This window comes from Lipomyces arxii (assembly GCF_038497795.1).
Source record: "Lipomyces arxii strain Phaff 12-163 unplaced genomic scaffold V1512scaffold_10, whole genome shotgun sequence".
Lineage (NCBI taxonomy): Eukaryota > Fungi > Ascomycota > Lipomycetes > Lipomycetales > Lipomycetaceae > Lipomyces > Lipomyces arxii.
In genome coordinates this window covers 115,583-138,400 of record NW_027117709.1, presented here as the reverse complement: position 1 = coordinate 138,400, position 22,818 = coordinate 115,583, and the positions used below count along the sequence as shown (strand labels likewise).

The 22,818-nt window shown below is 43.0% G+C and overlaps 14 protein-coding genes across 14 annotated transcripts; 10 read left to right on the top strand and 4 right to left on the bottom strand.

Moving 5' to 3' along the window:
- The first annotated feature begins 11 nt into the window (after positions 1-11).
- Positions 12-1,585, top strand: V1512DRAFT_291726 (uncharacterized protein). Its single transcript, XM_066918263.1, has 2 exons — positions 12-757; positions 811-1,585. Exons 1-2 carry the CDS (start codon positions 218-220, stop codon positions 1,252-1,254), a joined length of 984 nt encoding a protein of 327 aa, XP_066770905.1. The 5' UTR covers positions 12-217; the 3' UTR covers positions 1,255-1,585.
- On the bottom strand, positions 1,370-1,915 carry V1512DRAFT_197956 (nicotinamide N-methyltransferase-like protein; the record flags this gene model as incomplete). The annotated part of the gene is made up of 3 exons (XM_066913170.1): positions 1,370-1,480; positions 1,526-1,580; positions 1,626-1,915. Coding segments are annotated over 3 exons (456 nt in total), but the record flags the coding sequence as incomplete, so codon positions are not given.
- Positions 1,916-2,292: 377 nt separating this feature from the next.
- On the top strand, positions 2,293-4,109 carry V1512DRAFT_264048 (uncharacterized protein). Its single transcript, XM_066916601.1, has 2 exons — positions 2,293-2,881; positions 2,933-4,109. Exons 1-2 carry the CDS (start codon positions 2,607-2,609, stop codon positions 4,056-4,058), a joined length of 1,401 nt encoding a protein of 466 aa, XP_066770903.1. The 5' UTR covers positions 2,293-2,606; the 3' UTR covers positions 4,059-4,109.
- On the bottom strand, positions 4,046-4,506 carry V1512DRAFT_264047 (uncharacterized protein). The gene is made up of 2 exons (XM_066916600.1): positions 4,391-4,506; positions 4,046-4,340 (listed from the first exon to the last, which is right to left on the bottom strand). Exons 1-2 carry the CDS (start codon positions 4,484-4,486, stop codon positions 4,200-4,202), a joined length of 237 nt encoding a protein of 78 aa, XP_066770902.1. The 5' UTR covers positions 4,487-4,506; the 3' UTR covers positions 4,046-4,199.
- A 130-nt stretch (positions 4,507-4,636) lies between these two features.
- Positions 4,637-5,389, top strand: V1512DRAFT_264045 (H+-ATPase G subunit-domain-containing protein). The gene is made up of 5 exons (XM_066916599.1): positions 4,637-4,696; positions 4,794-4,832; positions 4,890-4,932; positions 4,987-5,087; positions 5,150-5,389. The coding sequence occupies exons 1-5, from the start codon at positions 4,694-4,696 to the stop codon at positions 5,312-5,314; spliced, it is 351 nt and encodes a 116-aa protein (XP_066770901.1). The 5' UTR covers positions 4,637-4,693; the 3' UTR covers positions 5,315-5,389.
- A 91-nt stretch (positions 5,390-5,480) lies between these two features.
- V1512DRAFT_24620 (uncharacterized protein) lies at positions 5,481-7,737 on the top strand. The gene is made up of 2 exons (XM_066914417.1): positions 5,481-7,381; positions 7,426-7,737. The coding sequence occupies exon 1, from the start codon at positions 5,696-5,698 to the stop codon at positions 7,349-7,351; it is 1,656 nt and encodes a 551-aa protein (XP_066770900.1). The 5' UTR covers positions 5,481-5,695; the 3' UTR covers positions 7,352-7,381; positions 7,426-7,737.
- A 345-nt stretch (positions 7,738-8,082) lies between these two features.
- Positions 8,083-9,745, top strand: V1512DRAFT_248263 (permease for cytosine/purines, uracil, thiamine, allantoin-domain-containing protein; the record flags this gene model as incomplete). Its single annotated transcript, XM_066914541.1, has 4 exons — positions 8,083-8,339; positions 8,387-8,578; positions 8,627-9,077; positions 9,107-9,745. 4 exons carry the CDS (start codon positions 8,083-8,085, stop codon positions 9,743-9,745), a joined length of 1,539 nt encoding a protein of 512 aa, XP_066770899.1.
- Positions 9,746-9,968: 223 nt separating this feature from the next.
- V1512DRAFT_24522 (uncharacterized protein) lies at positions 9,969-10,651 on the top strand. Its single transcript, XM_066914362.1, has 2 exons — positions 9,969-10,216; positions 10,266-10,651. The coding sequence occupies exons 1-2, from the start codon at positions 10,043-10,045 to the stop codon at positions 10,551-10,553; spliced, it is 462 nt and encodes a 153-aa protein (XP_066770898.1). The 5' UTR covers positions 9,969-10,042; the 3' UTR covers positions 10,554-10,651.
- V1512DRAFT_264038 (kinase-like domain-containing protein) lies at positions 10,540-12,443 on the bottom strand. Its single transcript, XM_066916598.1, has one exon. It carries the CDS (start codon positions 12,136-12,138, stop codon positions 10,750-10,752), a length of 1,389 nt encoding a protein of 462 aa, XP_066770897.1. The 5' UTR covers positions 12,139-12,443; the 3' UTR covers positions 10,540-10,749.
- Positions 12,444-12,556: 113 nt separating this feature from the next.
- V1512DRAFT_286936 (RecF/RecN/SMC) lies at positions 12,557-16,790 on the top strand. The gene is made up of 10 exons (XM_066918097.1): positions 12,557-12,978; positions 13,029-13,439; positions 13,488-13,784; positions 13,830-14,016; positions 14,066-15,243; positions 15,291-15,384; positions 15,433-15,548; positions 15,594-15,835; positions 15,882-16,454; positions 16,500-16,790. The coding sequence occupies exons 1-10, from the start codon at positions 12,661-12,663 to the stop codon at positions 16,603-16,605; spliced, it is 3,522 nt and encodes a 1,173-aa protein (XP_066770896.1). The 5' UTR covers positions 12,557-12,660; the 3' UTR covers positions 16,606-16,790.
- V1512DRAFT_264033 (uncharacterized protein) lies at positions 16,791-17,800 on the top strand. Its single transcript, XM_066916597.1, has 2 exons — positions 16,791-17,189; positions 17,249-17,800. Exons 1-2 carry the CDS (start codon positions 16,872-16,874, stop codon positions 17,540-17,542), a joined length of 612 nt encoding a protein of 203 aa, XP_066770895.1. The 5' UTR covers positions 16,791-16,871; the 3' UTR covers positions 17,543-17,800.
- Positions 17,801-17,978: 178 nt separating this feature from the next.
- Positions 17,979-19,445, top strand: V1512DRAFT_209252 (uncharacterized protein; the record flags this gene model as incomplete). The annotated part of the gene is made up of 2 exons (XM_066913462.1): positions 17,979-19,309; positions 19,358-19,445. 2 exons carry the CDS (start codon positions 17,979-17,981, stop codon positions 19,443-19,445), a joined length of 1,419 nt encoding a protein of 472 aa, XP_066770894.1.
- Positions 19,446-20,018: 573 nt separating this feature from the next.
- Positions 20,019-21,113, top strand: V1512DRAFT_24399 (HD domain-containing protein). The gene is made up of 2 exons (XM_066914328.1): positions 20,019-20,691; positions 20,742-21,113. The coding sequence occupies exons 1-2, from the start codon at positions 20,337-20,339 to the stop codon at positions 21,068-21,070; spliced, it is 684 nt and encodes a 227-aa protein (XP_066770893.1). The 5' UTR covers positions 20,019-20,336; the 3' UTR covers positions 21,071-21,113.
- On the bottom strand, positions 21,063-22,713 carry V1512DRAFT_239881 (glycosyl transferase family 4-domain-containing protein). The gene is made up of 2 exons (XM_066914216.1): positions 22,386-22,713; positions 21,063-22,335 (listed from the first exon to the last, which is right to left on the bottom strand). Exons 1-2 carry the CDS (start codon positions 22,664-22,666, stop codon positions 21,156-21,158), a joined length of 1,461 nt encoding a protein of 486 aa, XP_066770892.1. The 5' UTR covers positions 22,667-22,713; the 3' UTR covers positions 21,063-21,155.
- Between the last annotated feature and the right edge of the window lie 105 nt (positions 22,714-22,818).

Here is a 22,818-nt window from a genome sequence, read left to right as displayed (position 1 = left end):
AATTTAGGGCAGTCAAAGAGATGAGGCTCAGAACGCGTGCAGTCCATATAAATGTTTCAATAATCCTACTGTTATACCGTACCTGCTCACTTGCTGTATAAACGTCGTCCATTGCTCACAAATCTCTTTTTTTTATTATATCGTTTTTCGTGATACAACGACTGACTAATAAGCGAATTTCTTTAAGGATTAGCCGCTACAAATCGGTCGAGTCAATATGGATCAACTCGTGAAGCGGTTGACATGGCTTTTTCTGCCTCGGATAGCGTCAAGCGTGTTGACCTCAGCATACTATAAATTACGGAAGATTCCTCCGCAACCAGGCACGCTAGACCATGCTCGAGTCGAAAAATACTCTTATGTACTGGCAGTGTTGGGATATATGCTGTACTCTTGTTTCAATGCCTACAAATCAATTGTGCAAGCTGGAAATTTCTATGCGTTGCTCTCTGTCCCATTAAATTTTGACAGTGCGACTTTAAAGCGACACGTGCGAGAACTCAGTAGGATATACCATCCTGATAAAGGTGGCCATGATGGAGTCTACATGTTGGTCCGCAAGGCGGGAGACACACTGTCGGATCCAGTGAAACGATTCGCTTATGATAGATTTGGGCCGGACGCCGCTGACTGGACGGTCAAGACAGAATACGAGGCATTGCAAAAGGGCTGGGCAAGCGCCGTTCCGAGGTATATCGTGTCTTTTGCGACACTAGAGCTATTAAATTTATTTGAGAGCAGTTCGTTTGGAAGCTTTGTGAGTGCTTGGCGGTATACGGCGATGGTAGTTAGACTAACGACAATCATCAGTGGCGGTTCGTGGCATTGGCAGTTGAAGGAATTGTCGAATTGCATTTGACTACAAGATTAAACCCAATATTTAAACATTATCCATTTACAATCTACGAGATACTCTCATTGGTGCAGCAAGGACTGATCTTACTTTCAATTGTGGTCGCGCAAATTGGTCCAATCTTGTTTCCCAATGCGCCGCCGATGGGTGTCTTCGTGCGCCAACATTTAGAAGTCACCAAAACCATGCTATCTAGATACATGCGTCTGGGAAGCGCGCTTGATCAAGAAGCTACCCAGCGATTTATGTCGCAGATTCAGCCGTTCATGGGGCAAAGTGCAAGAGAGGAATTTTTTCAAGCCAAACTTTCGCAGCATCTACTTGATAACCGAGTCAAAACCTCGCCGGAGGTGATGGAGGCTGTCAGGGAGGTGGAACAAGAGATGATTCAGATAAAGTAAGCCAATATAGCATAATGTCAACAGAAGTGTCTCGGAAGAAATTGGTCACCGCAGGAGCAGGCTCAGTTTTGAAGTTGATACCGAGTGAAGCCAGGTTGCATTCCCACGAAGAAGTGGTCGCAATGTCGCGAATGGCAGCACTGATCAAAACTTTGCATGTCGGATTTAGACGCATGAGCAGGTTCAGCGTGTCTGCCAGTAAAGTGCATGCTGCCGGATCGAAAGTCTGCAGAAAATTAGCTAGAAATTTTAAAGTTACATTGATACATACCAAGTCGGCGCCGAGAATGATGTCGACCGGATCCGTATATGTATATTCGGCCTCCCTACTCTCACGCTCAAGCTTGTGACCGCTTCCGTCACCGCTCGACAGACCCCATTTGAGTATGCGCGTCTGTATCGAATTTTCGAGATTGTTGCTGTGAACTGCTCGACGCATGTAGAGTAGCACTTCTTCAAACCCGTCCGTGGCAGTGATGTTTGCAGCGCAGTCCAGTTTCCCAACAACTAAGCTCACGAAGCCTGTACCGGTGCCTAACTCAAGCACCCGTTTGCCTAGAACAGTGTCTGGGTATTGGATTAAATACTCGCTCAAAGAGAATGCGGCTTCCCATGTCCGGTAACCAGTTGTCCCTTTCCCAGATATGACATTTCTAGACTCGACAAGGATTACTTGCTTTGCAACGCTATCAACTTCAAATTCGTATATGACTGGCGTGGCCTCTATACTAGGCGCTAGCACTGGAGTAAACTTGCCAGTGCTCTGCATGAGAGAGATCATCAATTCCAGCAATAATCCGTCTACCTCTTCCTTGATTGATCAGCAATGATTACTTGAGTTTGGGTACAGCTTACTTTGTGAGACTCTATAATTGTGCTCATAAGTTTCAAAATAGCCAAAACGTAAGTTTTGGGCGCTTCCGAGTTACTGACAACTTCGTATATGGCCGTTTGAGTAGCCGGGTTCCATAATGGAGCATATCTGACTGCAGCCGGTGCAGAAGGCTGAGTTGTAAACACGAACTGAGTAGGCACCACCTGCTGTAAAAATTGACGACGTATGAGCGCAATTGTCGCCTCAGGCTCTTGCAGTATTGTCATTTGCCTTTGGACTGTTTAGCTGTGGAAGCAGTTCAGGAACTTCTTTGCATGTAAACCTTGAAAACCCCTGAATTTAGTGTACAAAGTGAGGGTTTGGTATCAGACGCTTTTTTGATTTTTGTGTGAAGTTGATCAATTCGCCGAGATTTATGTGATTTTAGCGTATATCTTGCGAAATTGAATACTGACAGCTAGGACCTAGGAGGTGGTGTTTTGTTGGATTTGCTTACGATTTGATTTATTCAAACACAATGGCAGCTCCGTGTCCGATGCGGATAAAATTACATCTTTACTCTCCCAAGCATAGTAGCAGGGTTTTCAAAGTGGTTTATCCGTTGCCAGAAGAGCTATTGTATATAAAAATTGAGGAGCTACTCAGAATCGTGTACTTTGAGTTTGAAGAGTTCCTATCTAACGGATCAAATGATCCATTGTCGGAACGGTTTGTCTGTTATTCTGAGGACGAATGCATGTTTAATATGCAAGATCTTGTGGCTGACGTATTGCATGACGGAGAAGCGTTTTGGTGAGTTCCATAGTGTTTGTGTGTTTGAGATCTGTTGACTTACGGGGTCAGCGTTTACCAGCGTTTATTTAAGTACAACTTCATGCTGGAAGAGACATTTCATTATGCCTACTCGACCCGTGCACTTTTAACTCGGGCTTTGACACCGGACACGCCAAGGTTACTGTTACTTAAAGATAGCACCACGACTCAGGTTAAACATACCCCAACGACTGAAGAATCAGAAACAAGAACACCACCGTTTCAAGGCAAAGATGCGACGAGGAAGAGGAACGCGAGGCGGAAGAGGGCCCGGGTGATGAGGAGCACTAGCATTGCGAGTAATTCTGGGTCGGATATGGCTGAGATTGAACAGTTGCGGGCGAGACTTCTTGCGCAGGCTGAAAGTTTACCCGTGCGCGATGGGTTCTACAATCAACCGCTGAATGATGAGTTGAACAATCAAGATAGTCTCCGGGAAGAAGACACAGTCAAAGAAGCGGACATAGCCGAAGAAGCGGACAAAGTTGAAAATGCAGACAAAGTCAAAGAGGCAGAAAAAGTTGAAGAAGCTCAAGAATCAAAGGCAGAAAAGGAAAGGATAGTAATAGAAGTTCAGGACGACGAAACCCCAGCAAACAGCCAAATTCAAAATCGGTTCACGTTCATGGACAAGATAGGTTCTCAACTCCAAAATGCCTTGGCGACGTTTAAGCTTGGTTCACCAGGCAGATATGCGCTACCGCCACAGTCCACCGTCTCATCTGGATCTACTACTTCTTTGAGTTCGAGCCAACAACCTCCAGATTGCAATGACGCCATTGCACAGGAACCGACGCTTAGGATATCCGAAATTATAGAGTCGGAGCCTACAGAGCCAGAGCTTTTAGAGGCAGAGCCAGTAGAGTCTATACCGCCGAAGCGAGCGAAAACTAAAATGTTGATTGCGGAAGCTGTTGATTGCGAGGATCACACAAACGATACGCTCAAGATTCCACCTTATCCTTTCAAGCAAGTCAATGTTGGTAAGTTCCGGTTGCCTCAGGAAAATGATTACTATGCGACACCTGCGCAACAGGAGTCTAAAAAAATGAGTTTTGACAGCTGGAGGAAAGAGATTAACGGAACCGAGGAAACTTTTGAAATTGCAGAGGGACGGAACAGAAAGAGAAGACGGCGGACGGCTAAAAGAAAATGATGTGTAAGATTGAAAGTATTATGTACATATTTTACGAAACGTTGATCTGGATCTTTACCGTGAACCGTAGCTATAGTAGAGTACCACTCTAATTATCTAAGAAATTAAATAACAAAAGTGTGGACGCATTGACAAGGTTCACTACTTGTTCTGCTTTGAAGAGATCAAAGGCTGATCTGCTTCATACTCCTTTTGCAGGGCTTGTTGTAACATCAATTCATTTATACGTTCTTTCTTTATTCTTTGCCGTTCAACGTCATTTATAACACCTTGATACATGGTCTACAACGTTAGATCAAGTGAATTGAGGAGAATCGACGATGATGATTTACCCGCTGCTCTTTCTCTTGAGTATAATGAACACCATAAATAATACCAACCGCACATAAACTCACAGCTCCTAATGTGATCTTCGACGCTGTAGACATTGTTTTACGCAGTGTGTATCTCAAATCAATTTGGACGTGTGTAACGAAAGTGATTTCCGAAAGTAGATGTGATTTGTGACTTATTTGTGACTTGTGATCATTACGCCTTATCTTCTTTTCGGTCGACAAAAACGAAACGCAACTTCGACGTTAACTTTCTCTTAATTCAATTGCTCACTATAACAAGTTCAGTTCAATTTATACAAAATGGTATGATTTATTATGGTATTTGCAATAAAATGATTGCATCATTTTCTGCTTTGCAGAATGCTGTTGACTCATAATGGACAATTGCTAATTTGTTTAGTCTGCTCAGAGCTCTACTGGAATCCAAACCCTTCTTGAGGTATGACCATTTGAAATTTAATCAAAGTGGGCCAATTGGTGTTAATAGTTGTAACAGGCCGAGAAGGAAGCACAGGCTATTGTGTCAAAGGCCCGAGCCTGTAAGTACATTGTTTCTATAATCTGTACAACGAGAAGCTAAAACTAGTGAACAGACCGTACCCAGAAGCTGAAGGATGCTCGTAGCGAAGCCGCTAAGGAAATTGAGGCTTACAAGGCTGCTAAGGAGGCCGAGTTTAAGAAGTTCGAGAGCGAGGTTTGTAGCAATTGAGACGAAGTTACGCGATAGCAATGATGAACTGACATTTTTTACTTTAGCATTCTAGCTCAAACACCAAGGCAGAAGAGGAAGCCAACGCTGGTGTTCAGTCTGAGCTCGTTACCATCAAGGAGCTTGCTGCAAAGTCAAAGGAGAAGGTCGTTGCTGAGTTGATCAAGGCAGTCACCACTCCTAAACCTAGCCTTCACATCAACGCTCAATAAATGTGTTGAGAATATAAAATGCATTATTCTTTTTGTTTTATAAAGTCTTAATAAATTCTATCTTTGTTTTTGCTACCTGGAGTAGTAGTTTTTGCGGCGGAACAATACCTTTTCAAATATAGCACAAGTGTATATGCTGGAAAATGTTGACAACGCGCAGAGCTTTAAAGGCGCTTACTCTCTTGCTGGTCGAGTTAATCCGTATATAATCTATCTTTGAAATTTCCTGGTTGGATTACTGCAATACGTCATTCTTTAATTGCCTTAACTTATGGAAATTGTTCGCGAGTGGTTCTCACTGCACGTGATTTAGCTTCGTGAGTGATCTTAAGTGAGTGAAGTGTGAATACCACTTAGCACAAAGTCATATATGGCACAATAATGGCTACTTGTCTTGATCCGGCCAAGTATTTACCGATAGAACTTTTTATTGGGATTCTAAAGTATTGTAGATATCCGTGTATTGAGCAGTGTCAGTCAGTCAGTACTTTATGGCAAGATATCATTTTCGACAGCTCAGAGCTTTGGTCTGATCTAGACTACTTTGACCTTCACGTGACAGCTGATGCAGTGCTCGAAGACGTCAACAAAGCGAAGCATAATCTACTAAGTTTGGTTTTACCAGATTTGGATTCAGAAGAACAGAGCGAATGTGAATCTACAGTGCTTACACAAGAATGGCCAAAGTTGAATCATTTGCAATTGACTTCACAAATTACATGCCCGATTCTCGGTTTGAAATGCTTATCTCGGTTGAGCAGTCTTTCTATTCACATCAGAGATGCGTCCCAATTTGTGGAGAACGTCTTGTTGACCAACACGATGCCAAATTTGACTTCTCTCTCATTCAGAGCAGACTGGTTTGAGATCTTCAAGGACACAATTCAAATCAACGTTCCAAGCTTAAATACTGCATCAGTGATAAACTTGAGGCGATTACATATTGGATCACCGGATCCTGAGGCCAAATACCTCTATAGATATCTCACATCTCCGCTTTACAACTCGAACAAATGGATTCTGCTTTGGATGACTGGAATGCAGCGACTGTTATATGTACTACCAAATTTAGAAGAGTTTTCAATGATCAGGATTGACGCGTTTGCAATCAGCGCCAGTGGATTTCAGCATTCAGCGGAACTTGATCTCACGCATCTTAAGTGCCTCAAACGCGTGACTATCAAGTACTCCATGGTGCCACAGATACTCTTGAACAATTCTTGCGAATTTCTGGACTTTATGTGCTCAACCGAAACACCGAGGTTCGTGACAGTGGCACCCGACGGCACTTTAAACGACTCAAACAGACAGAACGGGCCGTCGTTAAAGTCTTTGACTCTTGCTGATGTGGCCTATCCTTTTCTTGGAAACTTTGCCTTGTTGCGAATCATGCATAGCTTGAATACCACCAATATTGTGCACTTGGACTTGTCCTCTGTGTGTTATCACCGAAGACTAATTGACTACTCATCATCCATTTTCGCTGACATTGATGCCGTCTCAGGCTCAAACTTCGTACCTGAAAACCGATTCACTCTTGTCGACAATATAGTTTCATTATGCCCCCATTTGAAGAGTCTGGTACTTGGAAACACAATAACTGACGAGTCTCTTGCACTGTTTCGCTCGCTTGATGAACTTGAGCACGTCGAAGTTCTGTACTCACCGGAAGTCACACGAAATGGTATACTTGCACTTTTAAGGTTACCCATCAAGCCAGTCATAGACGGGGAGTTTATTACGACAGAACAATTACTCGAAGGCGAAGTGTTAACGTCTCCGATTAAGAAACTAATCATTCGCGATTGCAGAAACATATATACGGGTTTGTTGGACCATTTGAAAACAGCAGGGGTGGACGTACAGGTTGAAAGCACGTCCACTTTTACCATCAACGGTGATATCAGCAATCTTGACCTGTTGACTCACTACAGATGGCATGTGCACGGATACGACCGAATCCGTGACTTGCCACAACAACGGAGCAGACCGGAAGTAGTGCATAGTATATGGAGAGGAGACGTGCATTGGATTTAGCAGAAAAAGTCGTTGCTTGTTTTTGATGGAGTATGTTAAGGGTGTTCGGGAGGAGTTTTTGGTTAAAGCAAAAGGAAATTTTTAAACTTTTTGAAGCGGAGACAATTGGGCTGCAGCAGACCACATTTTTCGTTTTCATTAGATAGATGAAAATTTAAAAGCAGAGATTTTTTCATGGCTGAATATTGAATAATATGACAATGGACGTGGCTTGCGGTAGGCCACTGAAAATAATGGGCCTATGGCGAAGTCGTTATTTAACTGTTTATGTGCCAGAAAATCAACTCAGATCAGAACAGAGGTGGATATCATGCAATCTCTTATCATTGCGAATTAAAGATTCATCGACAGTGAAGATGTCCAAAGAAATTGAACTGTTTCTCTTCGGGGATGAGTGATTGAAGGACAAAGTGAGCTAAAAAGTCAGGGGCTCATCCGGTTCCGAAATAGAAATTAAAGTTTTGCCAGTGCTTTGAAGGCGCACTTGGCCGATGATTCAGTTTTGACAGCGCTTAAACAATTCTCTGTTTCGGCAGGTTGGCGATAGCTTATTCCAGAACTTAACAGCCTTTTTCTATCAATCAGATCAAGCTATTGAACTTAGGAAAAAATATTTTGAGTTCTTAAGATTGTTCAAGATATGATTTGGTCCGAACATAAATTGAAGCGCGTCCGTCTTTTCAGTTGTCTATTCATAGATTTCTTGACTTGACTCTTATTGAATTGCAATGATGTCTTCAAGTGCTAATATGTATGACGCTGAAAAAACAGTCGACCTTGAGAAGGCTGTTGATCTTGAATCATCAAAGTCATACTCTACCACCACTTCCCAAAAAGAGGGAACTGTTGACACAGTCGACGTTCAAAGTGGATCAGTCATCGAGAAGCTTCAAAGCTTTGCTACTCGCTTTCAGCTTGAAGTACACGGAATTGAACGCATTCCCGAGGAAGAAAAGGTTGACGACTCTCTCTGGAATGCTGCTATGTGGTATGTCTGTAATACATTGTGATAAACTGGTCTGACGAAACGTATAGGTTTGCTGCCAACACGGTCATTTCGACATTCTCTATCGGAACGCTTGGTATCACCATTTTTGGAATGAGTTTTTGGGATTCACTTGCAACCATTATTTTCTTTAGCATTCTTGGAATGCTTCCTGTTGCTCTACTCTACTTTCGGCCCTCAGTTTGGTCTTCGCCAAATGATTTTGTCTCGTTTCTGGTTTGGTTACCACGGTGTCAAGGTTTTTGCAGTGCTTAACTGCATCGCTTCAGTTGGATGGGGCTCTGTCAACACCGTCGTTGCCGCTCAACTTTTGCATACCGTCAACGGCTTCCTCCATGGGTTGGTGCCATTGTCATCTCTGTCATCACAATGATCGTGACCCTGTTTGGATATAAGACTGTTCACATCTACGAGAAATGGTCGTGGATCCCCACTTTCATTATTTTCTTGATTGTCATTGCTCGCTTCACTATGTCTGGCAACTTTACTGCCAGAACTATGGGTTCAGGAAGAATTGAAGCCGGAAACGTACTTTCGTTCGGAAGTGCTATCTTCGACTACGCCACTGGATGGGCTTCGTTTGCCTCGGACTACGTTATCTATCAGCCCAAGAGCACTCCCAAGACCAGGATTTTCTTGGGAATTGTTGGCGGTCTCGGCTTTCCGCTTATGTTCTGCATGATTCTCGGTGCTGCTTGCATGACTGGAACCTTGAGGCTTGCATGACTGGAACCTTGAGCGACCCTTAGAACGCAGCGAACTACGGTGATAACGCAGTTGGTGGTCTGTTCTACTCGATCTTCATTCAGGATTCGCTCCATGGATTTGGACAGTTCTGCCTGGTTGTTCTTGGTCTGTCTACCGTTGCCAACAACTGCCCTAACTTCTGCTCGGTGGCACTCTCAGTCCAGACAGTGTCTCACCACCTTGCCAAAGTTCCACGATTCATTTGGACTTTCATTGCTACCGGTGTTGTCATTGGCATTGCAATTCCTGCTTACTATTCGTTTGGAAGTTTCATGGACAACTTCATGAACTTGACTGGCTACTGGCTAGCCATCTATGAAGGTATTTCCCTTCTCGATCACTTTATCTTCCCTCGTGGATATAGCGGATACAATGTTGACGAGTACAACACCCCATCAAAGCTTCCACTAGGCCTGGCTGCCTTGGTCGCTTTTGGCGCCGGTGTCGCTAGTACGGTTGACGGCATGTTCCAAGTCTGGTTCACCGGCCCAATCGCAAAATTGATTCCCGGTGATGTTGGTTTTGAACTGGCGTTTGCGTTTGCGTTTGCGTTTGTCACGTATGTTGCACTGAGATCACTTGAGCAAAAAGGTTTTTGCCAAAATTTGCATTTGATTGCTGGGTTTTGTAAGGATAATTAGGGATATATATTATAATAGAAGTAGTCGTTGGGCATAATTGATCACTTAGATCATATTTTTCGCAAAAGTAACATTTAAAGTTAACAAAAATGCTCGAGCGGCGCTAAAGTTTAAATTTAGAACCTCCGTAGCAGTTAAGGTTTTAAGTCATCGGGTAAGGGTATTTATTTGTACTAGACCCTTTGATTACAATAGCGATTGCTGTCAATTCAACTTAACAAAGGATAAATTTGAACAGGACTAGCTGCCTCACAAGACTAACCGGTAGCACCAAAAAAAGACTATTAACGCAACAAAATGACTGGTTCTACAACACATCATTCAAATTCACGAAGCACAACACATACAGGAAGTTTGAGTAGTAGTAAGCGAAACTTGACGACGCTGGCCAACTCTGGAAGCACTGCGGTGCCGGCAAGTATTGCTGGCACGATGAACAACAACACGGAAGATGCTTTAAATGTGGATCCGGTTAGTTAAAATTTTGTATCGTGTTTAAGGACTGGCACTGACTGTCTAGGTAAATTTTGAAACTTTTCCAGTCTCTGCGTTACGCAAGTACAGAACGACGTACAGGCTGAACCTGCCCTCTGCACTTTCTTTTGAGGGTGAGCTACTAAAAAGCGCAGCCGGAAAGAAAACATATTCGTATAAACATACCAACAGAATCGGAAAAGAGGAACTTGCAGGAAACATTAAACGGCACTTTACGGCACTACCGGCGCGGGACAGCGAGATGATTGCCGCATTTTTATACACAACAAAACACCAGGACAAGGCGTTCAAGTTGAAGTTTCCATTAAATTAGTATATGAAATTGAAATCACTATGACAACAATTGAAATTACTACGACAATATAGTGCGCCTTCTAATCTATAAATATGCTATGAAGCAAAGCGCGCCCATTCTAATAACATGATGTACATAATCTATGACCACGACAATGCCGACCGAACTCCACAAACGAATTTTGTTTATAACCATTCAACGCCTGCAAGATAGACTAGCTTCTATTTGCCATTGCTTCCTCAATGAAACTGTTACTTGCCGTAAATGTGAAATTCTCGAAAAGAGCGTTATCGGCGTTAGTGACATGAAATCCAGGAATTGCAAAACCATCAGCCGGACTAATTGCCATGCTCGTAAACTCATCAGCAAAATTTTCTGCCAAGATGGGATCAGTGATAATAGGAACGATTGGCGGGACAATGCTAGAGTCACTCCGCTCTAATTTTTCCCAATTGATGTTTCGGAAAAATCGATGGTTTTTAATCGTTGCCAAATCATTAGGCATGTTGCTACCAAGACGCTCCTTCGGATCCTTCGTGAGAAGTCGACCAACAAGATCTTTGGCTTCTGCACTCAAATAATAAGGTAGAGCTAGCTTCGTCTTCTGAATCTTCTCAATGACCTTTTTGTAATTGTTTCCAGTGAATGGAGGTGCACCTGTAAGCAGATCATAAGTTAAAGCACCGAGTGACCACCAATCGACTGCGAAGTCATACGGTAATCCTAAAAGAACTTCCGGCGCCATGTATTCCGGAGTTCCCAGAAACGTCTTAAACGTACCGCTGTCGTCTGCAACTTTACTGAGACCGAAATCCGTTAGCACTAGATGCCCTCGGGCGTCAAGAAGACAGTTTTCTGGCTTGAGATCGCGATACACGACACCAACATTATTGTGCAGATGAGCGAGGGCGAGCACTAGTTCTGCAGCGTAGAAAGAAGCAACGCTCTCAGATAATAACTTCTCCATAGCCAGATGAGAAAACAACTCACCTCCTTGCGCATATTCCAGAATCAGATACAACTTATGCTGGTCCTGAAGAGCGTAAAATAATTTAACAATAAAGGGATGTCGCAAAGATTCCAACACTGCTCTTTCAGATTTCGTTTGTTCGACGGTTTTTTTGTAAATAGAAATTGATGCCTTTTTGAGCTGCTTCTGAGCATAGAGTCTCCCCGTGGATTTCTCACGTACCAGTAGAACTTTGCCATAAGACCCCCGACCCAAAACTTTGATATACTCAAAGTCTGACGGTCTCAGTTTACTTGCAAACTCAGCGTCTGAATTTGAGATATAATCAGAATCAATATCGACTTTATAAGAAGTACCCAGGGTCTGCTCATCTTTGAATTGCATGTTCTTGAGTCTACTTCCCAAGATACCTACCGTGTCTGGTTCTTCATTATCTTTTACTATGGTATTAATTTCGTTTGCTGGCGTACGTACGGCGTCCATATTTGCCACATCGCTGAAACCGCTGCCATTCTGAGTAGGAAGAATCCAAGCTTCATCAAGAGAACCAATCGAGGACGTGGACATTGTTCTCACTCGAGTGACACGATCACCGTTAATCTCCGGTTCGTCAAATGCAAACATAGTCGCCATATTTCCACACACCTACTAGCAATTGGCGATGTCCAACCATATATTCTGTCTCAGTATTTTAAAATATTTGATCTCTAAGTAAAAATTGGGAACTTAACACGCAAATAGTAAAAAAATACTACTGCACATCACAATCAAAATTTCCTCTTATTCAGCATATATATCGCCAAGTGCTAAAGACAGAGTGAATCACTAGTAACAGCAAATATAAGAGAGCTCATGATCCCGGTACTTTTAGACTTTGGTACTTTTTGGTCATCAAGCGAGGGTAAGAGATGTATAATGGGTGTGACTACAAGTTCGTTCTTACGTTACAGTAGCCGCATAAGTTCTGTACGAGAGTATCCAAAGTTAGCAATCTAATGTGGCTTAATATACTGCCATAACTAAGTTTGTGGTTGTCATGACAACGATAGTCAACAAGACGCGTTGTTGCTCCCAACCACAAACAATATTTCTGTCAGATTTCTCCAATACATCACCGCTTGAGAACTTTGGAGCAACTCACACAGAAGCTTACAAATGAAGTTGGAAGAACTGATTATTGACGGGTTCAAATCCTACGCAACCCGTACAGTCATTAGCAGCTGGGATGAGCAGTTCAACTGTATCACAGGGTTGAATGGATCTGGCAAATCAAATATTCTTGATGCAATTTGCTTTGTTCTTGGAATTACGACTATGAGCACTGTCAGAGCACAAAATTTGCAAGATTTGATTTACAAACGAGGACAGGCTGGTGTTACAAAGGCCAGTGTTACAATTGTGTTTAGTAATAAAAATGAGTCGGAGAGTCCTATTGGATTTGAGACTTGTCCTCAAATTAGTGTCACAAGACAGGTGTGTAAAACAACTGCTGAATTATCAATAAGGCTAACTAAGTATTTTAGATTGTTCTTGGAGGAACTAGCAAGTACTTAGTCAATGGCCACCGAGCTCAGCAACAGACTGTGCAAAACCTATTTCAATCGATTCAACTCAACATCAACAACCCAAACTTTTTAATTATGCAGGGTCGTATTACAAAAGTACTCAACATGAAGCCCACCGAAATTCTGTCTATGATCGAAGAAGCATCAGGTACACGCATGTTTGAAGAGCGACGTGACAAAGCGTTAAAGACCATGGCAAAAAAAGACAAGAAAGTTGAAGAAATGAACGAGTTACTACGGGAGGAAATTGAACCAAAGCTAGAGAAGCTTAGAGCTGAAAAGCGATCATTTCTTGATTTACAGCAAACTCAATCCGATCTTGAACGACTCACCAAAATTGTTGTTTCTCACGACTACATCCACTATCAGGTATCAACAATTTTCTTATTAACTTGTTTGGTCTAATGTGGTATATAGGAACTTCTAAATAACTTCGAGCAGCTTGTTGCAGCCAAGACCCAAGAAATGAAAGCAATTGAAGCACAGACAGCGAAGACTAAATCAGAAATGACACTGATTGAAGAAGATGTCGAAAGAGTCAGAAGTTTACGCGAACAAGAGCTACTCAAAGGAAAGAAATACCAGCAACTTGAACAAGAAATGAAGCAATTGTCCCACGATCTTGTCCGACTAAATACTTTGCTGGAACTGAAGACAAAGAACATTAGCGACGAAGAGGCTAAAGGCCACGATCTTCAGAAAAGTGTCAAAGAGGTGAGTAAGAGTTACTGAATAGTAACAAAATATTAACGATCAAAGCTGCAAGCTCAACTTCCTGTCAAAGTGAAGGAGTTGACCGATTACCAAACGAACTTTCAGCAAGTTAAAGAGGCATACGATGCTCTCTGTTTTCAAGCTTCAAGTAAAGAGGAGCTTCTTGAAACCCTTCGCGTCGGTGTCGCGTCCAAGGAAGGACAAAAGAACGGATTTATGGATCAATTAGAAGGTGCGCACTCTTGAGTGAATAAAACGCAAAGAGACTAACAAAGCTATAGAGGCAAGAACTGCTGCCAGTCAAGCTAAAACCAAACAGGAGCAGATTAAGCTTCAAATTACTCACTTACAAAATCGAGTGCAAGAGCTAAAGCCAAAAGCTGGCAAGGCAGCTAAGCAGAACGAAAATTTGTTTCAAAAGTTGACAAGTTTGAAAGTGGAATGTGAACAGCTCAAATCAACACTTCAGGCCATGGATTTTGATCCTGAAGCACACGAAAACATGAAACAACAAGAAACAAACCTGGAGAAAAAAGTCCGTGACTTAACGGCAAAAATTGACAGCCTGAAGAGACAAGTTGCCGGCATTGACTTCCATTATACAGATCCAGCACCAAACTTTGATCGGAATAAAGTGAAAGGTCTTGTTGCGCAGTTGTTTTCAATTGAGCCAGACAAATTTGAGGCTGCTACTGCGCTCGAGATTTGTGCCGGTGGACGACTATATAATGTGGTCGTAGACAATGAGGTTACCGGAACTCAATTGCTGGAGAAAGGAAATCTTAGAAAGCGGGTGACCATTATCCCATTGAATAGAATCAACGCTTTTGTTGCAGCTGCCGAGAAAATCAAAGCTGCAAAAACCATTGCTCCTGGAAGAGTGCATTTCGCGCTGTCGTTGGTAGGATATGACGATGAGGTTACACGGGCTATGGAGTACGTGTTTGGGTCAACGCTAATTTGCGCGGATGCTGAAACAGCGAAACGCGTCACGTTCGATCAGAGAGTGCGCATGAAAAGTGTTACTCTCCAAGGCGACGTGTACGACCCTAACGGTACTTTGTCTGGTGGTAGTGCTCCGAACACCAGCGGTGTGCTGATCACCATACAGGAGCTCAACAAGTTAATGGCAGAGCGAAACATGGAAATTGGTAACCTTAGACACATCCGGGAGATTATGTCTGCTGAGAAAGTCAAGATTGACAATGGCATCAAGATCACCCAAAAAATCGACTTAAAGCTGCATGAAGTTTCACTCATGGAGCAACAGATTGCAAACAATTCGTCTTCTGCCATTATTCAGGAACTGAATAAAGCGGTCGAGGGAATCGAGAAATTGCATCAAGACATGGAATCCAACAAAGTTGATCAGCGCAAAGCAGAGTTGGACATTGTCAAGATCGAAAAAGATATGAATGACTTCAACAAAAACAAAGGCTCTAAACTTGAAGAGCTGCATGTTAGTGAGATGTTGCACAGAAGAATGACACCGCTAACACTCAATAGACTGAGCTAGCGACTCTCAAAGATCAAGTTGAGAAAGCTTCCCAGAAAATTAGGGAGGATCAAAAGCAGTTGCAGTTAATCAAGATGGAAAAGGGTACAATTATTGTTTACTTTGCATCAGATATCAACTAATAGATACTAGAACAACTTGAAAGTGACATTGCTCAAGCAAATCAGTCATTTGTTGAGGCCAAAAAATCCTGGAAAGAATTAAATACAGAGATTGTGTCAATTAAAGAGGAACACGCTGACACAAAGGTATGAAAATTTGAGCGAGGAATATGCGCAAACTAACTTCTTCAGATTCGCTACACCCAGACCGCGGAAGTAGTGGAACAAGAAAAAGCCAAACTTGTTGGATATGAAGAAGAAATTACTGCGCTGGAAAACACACGGAGAGTGAAGGCTCAACAGCTTGAGGATTTGAGTCTGAACATGCAGAAATGCAGTCATGAGCTTGAAAAGAAGAAATCTGATAGGCAAAACAGCCATGCGAGACTCGAAGAACTTCAGAAACAATATACTTGGGTAGAAGAAGAGAAGGAGTGAGTCTATTTGCTTGCACGATATATGCTTTACTAACAACATCAGGTCGTTTGGCCGACATAACACGCCTTACGACTATTCCGGGTATAATATTCAAGAGAGCAAGTCTAGCATGAAGAGATTAAGCGAACGGTATAATGAAATGAAGAAGACTGTGAACGGCAAGGTGATGAATATGATCGACACAGTGGAAAAGAAGGAGATGTTGCTGAGAAATATGCTAAAAACCATTGAAAAAGACAAGAAGAAAATTGAAGACACAATTAAAAGTTTAGACGAGTACAAACGAGAAGCATTGGTCAAAACATGGAAAAAGGTTGACGGCGATTTCGGTCAGATTTTCTCTGACATGCTTCCCGGAAGTTTTGCACGGCTTGATAAGTGCGAAGGCAAGGATGTCACTGAAGGACTGGAAGTCAAGGTTTGCCTTGGAAAAATCTGGAAAGAAAGCTTGACAGAGTTGAGTGGTGGCCAGAGATCGCTTGTTGCCCTGTCTTTAATTATGGCATTGCTTCAATTCAAACCTGCACCAATGTACATTTTAGATGAGGTTGACGCGGCGCTTGATTTAAGTCATACACAGAACATTGGACGGCTGATCAAGACAAGATTCAAAGGGTAAGTCTAACAACAATTACTCTATGGTTGCTACTAACATATTAGATCTCAATTCATAGTTGTCAGTCTAAAAGAGGGCTTTTTCTCTAATGCAAACAGAGTATTCCGAACTCGGTTCCAAGAAGGAACGTCGGTCGTGTCCGTGATGTGATGAGACATTCACTTAATATAAATTGTTCTAATCATTCTTTGCTGTTTTGTATTATGTATAATGTGTCTATGTATAATAGTGAAAATCAGCAAGTGTTTTGGTCACTGAGGTATATAAGGGCAAGGGTAAATTTATTGTGAACGGTGAGCGCGTGAACAACTGGCATTAATTCGGTACCGCCGCCACAGTAATACTGGTTCTCACAATAACTGCAAATTTGGTAAGGGATATTAGAGTAGATATCGCAATAAATTATAGCTCGCATTATGGCTACTGATAACGCTACTACGACATTTCTAGCGTGCGTTATTATTGGTTTTTTTGTTATTCGTTGGTTGATTGCTCCATCATCAAACTCGTCATCAACCGAAGCTGGCGCGTCTGGAGCGTCAACGGCATCTGCAGGTGGGTCTACTGGATCTTCGCCATATAGGAGGCCGAGACCGGTGACACAGGGAATGATTGAAGTTGTACAGAGCATCGCGCCTGCGCTGACCGTGGAACAAATCCGATATGATCTCGAGCGAACGGGGTCGGTTGAAGTTACAATTGATCGCGTTTTGGCCGAAGGCGGCTTGCCAATGGTAGGATTGCTTTGTATTGGGATGTATTGAGTTGAAGACCGCTGACAGACTGTATATAGCCCCCAAACGCTGTGCCTGTTGCTCCCACTCCTTCCGCGTCTACTTCATCTGCCGCTCAAACACAGTATCCTGATTTGATTTCACGGTACAATCTCAAAGAAAAACTCAATACTGGAGACTCGCTGGAGAAAATTGATTCGACGTCGACATCATCAGAGGGTTCAGGTGCAAGAAATAAGATGAAATGGAGTCAGTCAAAAGAGCAACGACAGGAGATGTTACGGAAGCAGCGAGAAGAGATGATTTTACGAGCGCGACGTAAACTTGAAACCGATGTGCACGGGAGTTTTTAACTTACATACGATTTGTTAAGATTGTTGGTGTCCGTAGCAGGTCTTAAAGTAATTCAAAAGTAGAAATGCGAATCAAGGTCATGATTCTGTGGTGTTATTAGGTAACTGGGTCAATTACATGATATATAGTCAAGAAATGCATCGTTATATATTGTGTAACACAAAGATTGAGCTTCTGCCCTGAATTACCACGATCGTGCGGCTACTCAGCGTAGTCCCAAAGCTCTGGCGGCGCCTGAGAAAACTTCTAGAAACCGGCGGCTTACGTATATTTGTGGCTTAATTGTCACGTAGTCCTGTATATATACTTCCGGGTAATCACTGTTCATAATTTTTCTTCGACGGAACCGAATTGGATGAAACCTGTGAGAATTCGAATTTGGCAGTTTTTAATCAACAGATACTGAGTTGCTGTTGTGGAGTGTACATAGAAGAAATGCCTTTTGTGCTCGTACCGTCACGGACTGCGCTGGCATTTCGCGGTCAGCTCAAAGGTTTTTTGACGCCTTGTCCGTTCACACTGTCAAGATGCCGACAGTTTTCTTCAAATTCGAGTTCAGCAACGACTGTAATTAGTGGGTCTCGTCCGTCAATAAGGCCAGCTTTGGTAAAATTATGTCCGAATAGACTCAGTCCTCGAAGATCTTTTCATTCCTCTTCACCGGCTCGGGATGGCAAAACTGATCCCTATGGAACTTTAGGCGTGAGCAAGGCGGCAAGCGCGTCAGACATCAAAAAGGCGTATTACCAATTAGCAAAGAAACTTCATCCCGATGTTAACAAAGAAGACGGTGCCGAAAAGAAATTCCACGATTTGCAGGAAGCATACGATATTTTGTCTGATAAGGAGAAGAAGCAAATGTTTGATACTTACGGTTCTGCCGCATTCGGAGACGGTGCTGGAGGTGGCACCGGACCCGGTGGACCTGGTGGAAGTGGACCATTCAATCCGTTCAGTGATTTCGGCGGGTTTGGCGGCCAGGGACAGCCTTTCAATGTCGAAGATTTATTTAACGTCTTCACAGGCGGCGGCCCTGGCGGGGGAAGAGGTAGACGGTCTCGCAGTACAGTTCAGGAGTATAGAGGCGATGATATTGAAGTTGTGGTAAACATTTCGTTCATGGATGCTGCCAAAGGTGTCACGAAAGACATTAACTTCAACCCATTGGTATCTTGCAACACGTGTCATGGCAGTGGCTTGAAGACAGGACATAAGTGGTCGACTTGCCCAAAATGTCGTGGTACTGGCACAGAGGTACACATGGCGTCCGGAGGATTCTCAATTGGCACGACTTGCAGCACTTGTAATGGAAGCGGTACATACGCTGATCCAAAGCATGCTTGCTCAACTTGTCATGGCGAGGGAGTTGCAAAGACTCGGCGCACCACATCGGTGGACATTCCAGCTGGTATAGAAACCGGCATGCGGTTGAGAGTCACCGGTGAAGGAGATGCTCCACCAATCACCACAGATAAAAATACTAGAGTACACCGTGGTGACCTTTATGTCCGGATCCGAGTTGAACCTCACAAAGACTTCACCCGTGATGGAGCAAACCTGATGTACACTGCTTCAATTCCTATGACGACTGCATCGTTGGGTGGACGTGTTAAAATTCCAACTCTTGATGGAGAAGCCGATTTGAATGTACCTGCTGCTACCCAGCCAGGAACAGTAGTCACAATGACTGGAAAGGGGTTGCCCGTTTTGCAGAGCCGAAATCGGTTTGGTGACATGCGAGTCACTTTCAAGGTCAACACTTTGAGGTAAGAACTGTTCTCAATCACATGAGTACACGCTAACTGTTTGTTTAGACCCACAACAACAGATCAGAGGGAACTTTTGGAACAGCTTGCAGATGCGTTCAACGACAAGAGCGCACGGCGTACAGCAAACAAGTGAGTCTGATTTACATTTTTGCTTGCTTGCTGTGCTTCATATTTATATATATATATATATTTGGGGATGTTGTTGTACTATACACATTACGCGCATCGTTTGATGATCGTGATGTTTACGTTGGAATTTCTGTGTAGATATTTGCAATATACAGCACGTTTTGTTGTTTGAATAGTTTGACTTACTCGATGCCCAGATCACCGCGACCGAGACCGCCTTCTTCGACTCAATCAGAGTCGCCTCGTTCATCATCACCATCTACAACTGCGCCGGATGATACGTCTTCCGAACCACATGACGGATTTCTCAAGCGCACAATCAAGAAGATTTTTCACGCTGACGGAACAGAGGCCGAGCCGGAGACTGGCGACAAAAAGAAGAGTACCTGAGTGATGCTGGATAAATGATATCTGACATCTTTTATACTTAAGTTGTATATATGTACTTTAAGACACCCAACTAGGATATGGACTAATAAATGTCGTACTTACCGATACAATGATGACTGGCAAAAAGGCGCTTGTACCAAAGATGACGGAGTACATCGAATACTCACCTTACAAAATGAGACCATATTATCGTAACATAGACTAGTACGACGACTTAATTAAAGCAGTAAATGAGCATTTTACGAGTTCGAGAACGGTGAAGAGGAGCTCTCTGATTTTCTACTGCTTTGTCAGATTTGTACGTTCATTTTGAAGCGTATCGAATGTAACAACGTTATATTCAGGGGTAAACAAGGTGAGGCTCACAGAGCTTGCTATCTCGTTTGTAAGTCAAAGTGAGGGCGTGTTGAAGTTTAAAGGAAGCGGCTCAAGAGTAAACAATTTTATGTCGTGTTTTGTTCACCGCGTAATAGAGTAAGATCATACTGTGTATCGTATATTTGAAATGAGTACACCGGTAATTTCAAACGGTGGTATTAATTTTTCACTAAAATCAGGTTCTCAGTGGACACCGGAGTTTGTGATTCCAGCGGAATTGCTTAAATTACCAGCTCCACTCTCGTTCTTCCACATTTTGCGGTATCTAAAAACACAGAAACGGACTGGATGGTTAGTTCGAGGCGTGAAGCAGGAGAATGCAGAGTCAATTTCGGATCACATGTACCGCATGGCCGTGATGTGTTTGCTTGCCCCTGAAGAAGACGAGTTGAATAGTCGAAAATGCGCAATCATTGCACTTGTTCACGACTTGGCTGAGGCGCTAGTGGGAGATCTCACTCCGGATGACCCTGTTGGTCCAGGTATGTATGGACGTGTTGCAACTTATGGAGCGGAATTTGACCAAGCATAGACGAGAAACATAGACGGGAACGCGAAACGATGGCATATCTAGCATCAACGTTAAAGCCAGTAAACGAAAAAGCGTCGATTGTCCTTTTCGAAAGTTACTTGGAATACGAAAAGCAGTCATCTGCCGAGGCAAGGTTTGTGAAGGATCTTGACAAGTTTGAGTTTTTGTTGCAGACTGTTGAATATGAAAGAGACGTGAAAGAAGGTATCGAAAGCAATGACGTGTCTCTCAAAGACTTCATGTACGCTGCAAAGCTCATTAAAAGCCCGCTAGTCAAAGATTGGACCGAGCAGCTGATGAACGAACGAAAGACTTTTGTGAGGGACTAAACTTTAAATATGTACATAATACAATAACTATACAAACCAACTTTTCCCAGACCGAAACTAGTGCCTTAAATTTACATTTTGAAGTTCACAGGTTGTCACGACCAAAAACAAGTGGCGCAACAGTGTATCGCACTGCAAGTCCAAACGTGCAAAATCCTGTTTGGATACCCAGCAGGACAATAGCAAGCTTGTCTTCCCGCAGTGGCCCACTCCATGTCAACACTAAATTAATGATCGTGAGATTTGATGCTGACAGAATTGTACCTGTTTCCGGGTTTCGCTCAAGGTGCAACAATTTCATCTTCCCCAACGTACTAAGTAATATCGCCTGTAATCCTTTAGGCGGAACTTCCGTGAAGTACACCCTTGAAGCTTCGAGTAGGCCAGTCTCGGGGTCTAGCCGAGGAAGTCTATGTCTTGGACAGTCTACCAATCCAAACAGTTGCGGCGCTGAATAAATAAAATTCAAAACCTGAGGAATTAAGAACAGCAGCAGTGTCTTAGCAAAATGACCGAGAATTCCCACCTGCGCAAAAACCATGCCTGCAAAATAGCAATATGTATCGCCGACAAATACTCGGGCAGGGTACCAATTGAATTTCAGTAAAGCTGCAGTCACGGCTATCATTGGTAAAACCATATACACTGACAGCAGATGAGCCTCTGTTGCAGGGTGTGGAGGATGTAATTCCAAGATACGACCGGGTACGATATAAAAGGCGTCATTGATGAGCAGGAAAATTGCAATGACAAAAGATTGTCCTGCTTCAAGTCCATTTATTCCAGCAAAAATGTTGATCGAGTTGGGACAAAATATAGCAACTGCAAGCATATAAATGTAGTAAAATATACCCAAGTCAATAGTCATTGGCAGCTCAGTATTACTAATTTTAGACAAGAACGATGGCACCACCACGCTGGTAACACCAAAATCAACATAGTAAACAAATACAAGTGGAAGAATTGCAATTGCTGGTAAAAATAGTTTGTCCCGCCATCTGATGTCAAATAAGTCGTCGGCAACGCCCAACACAAGCATGCTGAATGAAGACAGTAGAGCGGCTAGATATTCTGCTAGCTTCGAATGTGGAAACAATTTTAATTGCCGACCTTTATGAATCATCTGAGCCGAAGTATCAACAAATTGCTCTCTGTTTCCACTGCCAGAGGTCTCTGTCACAAAGTACTTGTAGAATAGAAACGGTATAAAGAAAAACATTGTCATAAGGTAGACAATAGCACACACAAAACCCATAGTCTCAGGACTGAACTCATCATCAGCAAATCAACCAGCAATTAACACTGAAGTACGAACAGTATCGGTCTGTCTTTCTTGCCCAGATCACGGCCAAAGAATCCAACACGAACAAATGCAGGACCAAACGCAGGTATCAGGATTGTAGTCAGAATGTACGCCAGAATACTCAGACCAGCACATGCCATCAACGGATCATATTGAGCATTGAACAGAAGACCCAACGCGATTCCAACAAAGAACAGTCGCTGCAATGTCAATGAAGTAGAGCTTTCGACTGGAACAGTTCCCGGCACCAGCTCTAATCCCTTATTTATTCCGTTCCCAGTTTTTTTCTCCATATCAACAGTACACTCAGTATTCGACGCGAAATCGCACTATTATTTACTGTGAAGACTCTACACGCGCTTCAGCGCGGCGACGTGGTCTAATACAGTAAGGGTTTTGTAGTATCACGTGCTGAAGGTACCTCAAACGTGGATCACAAAACGGC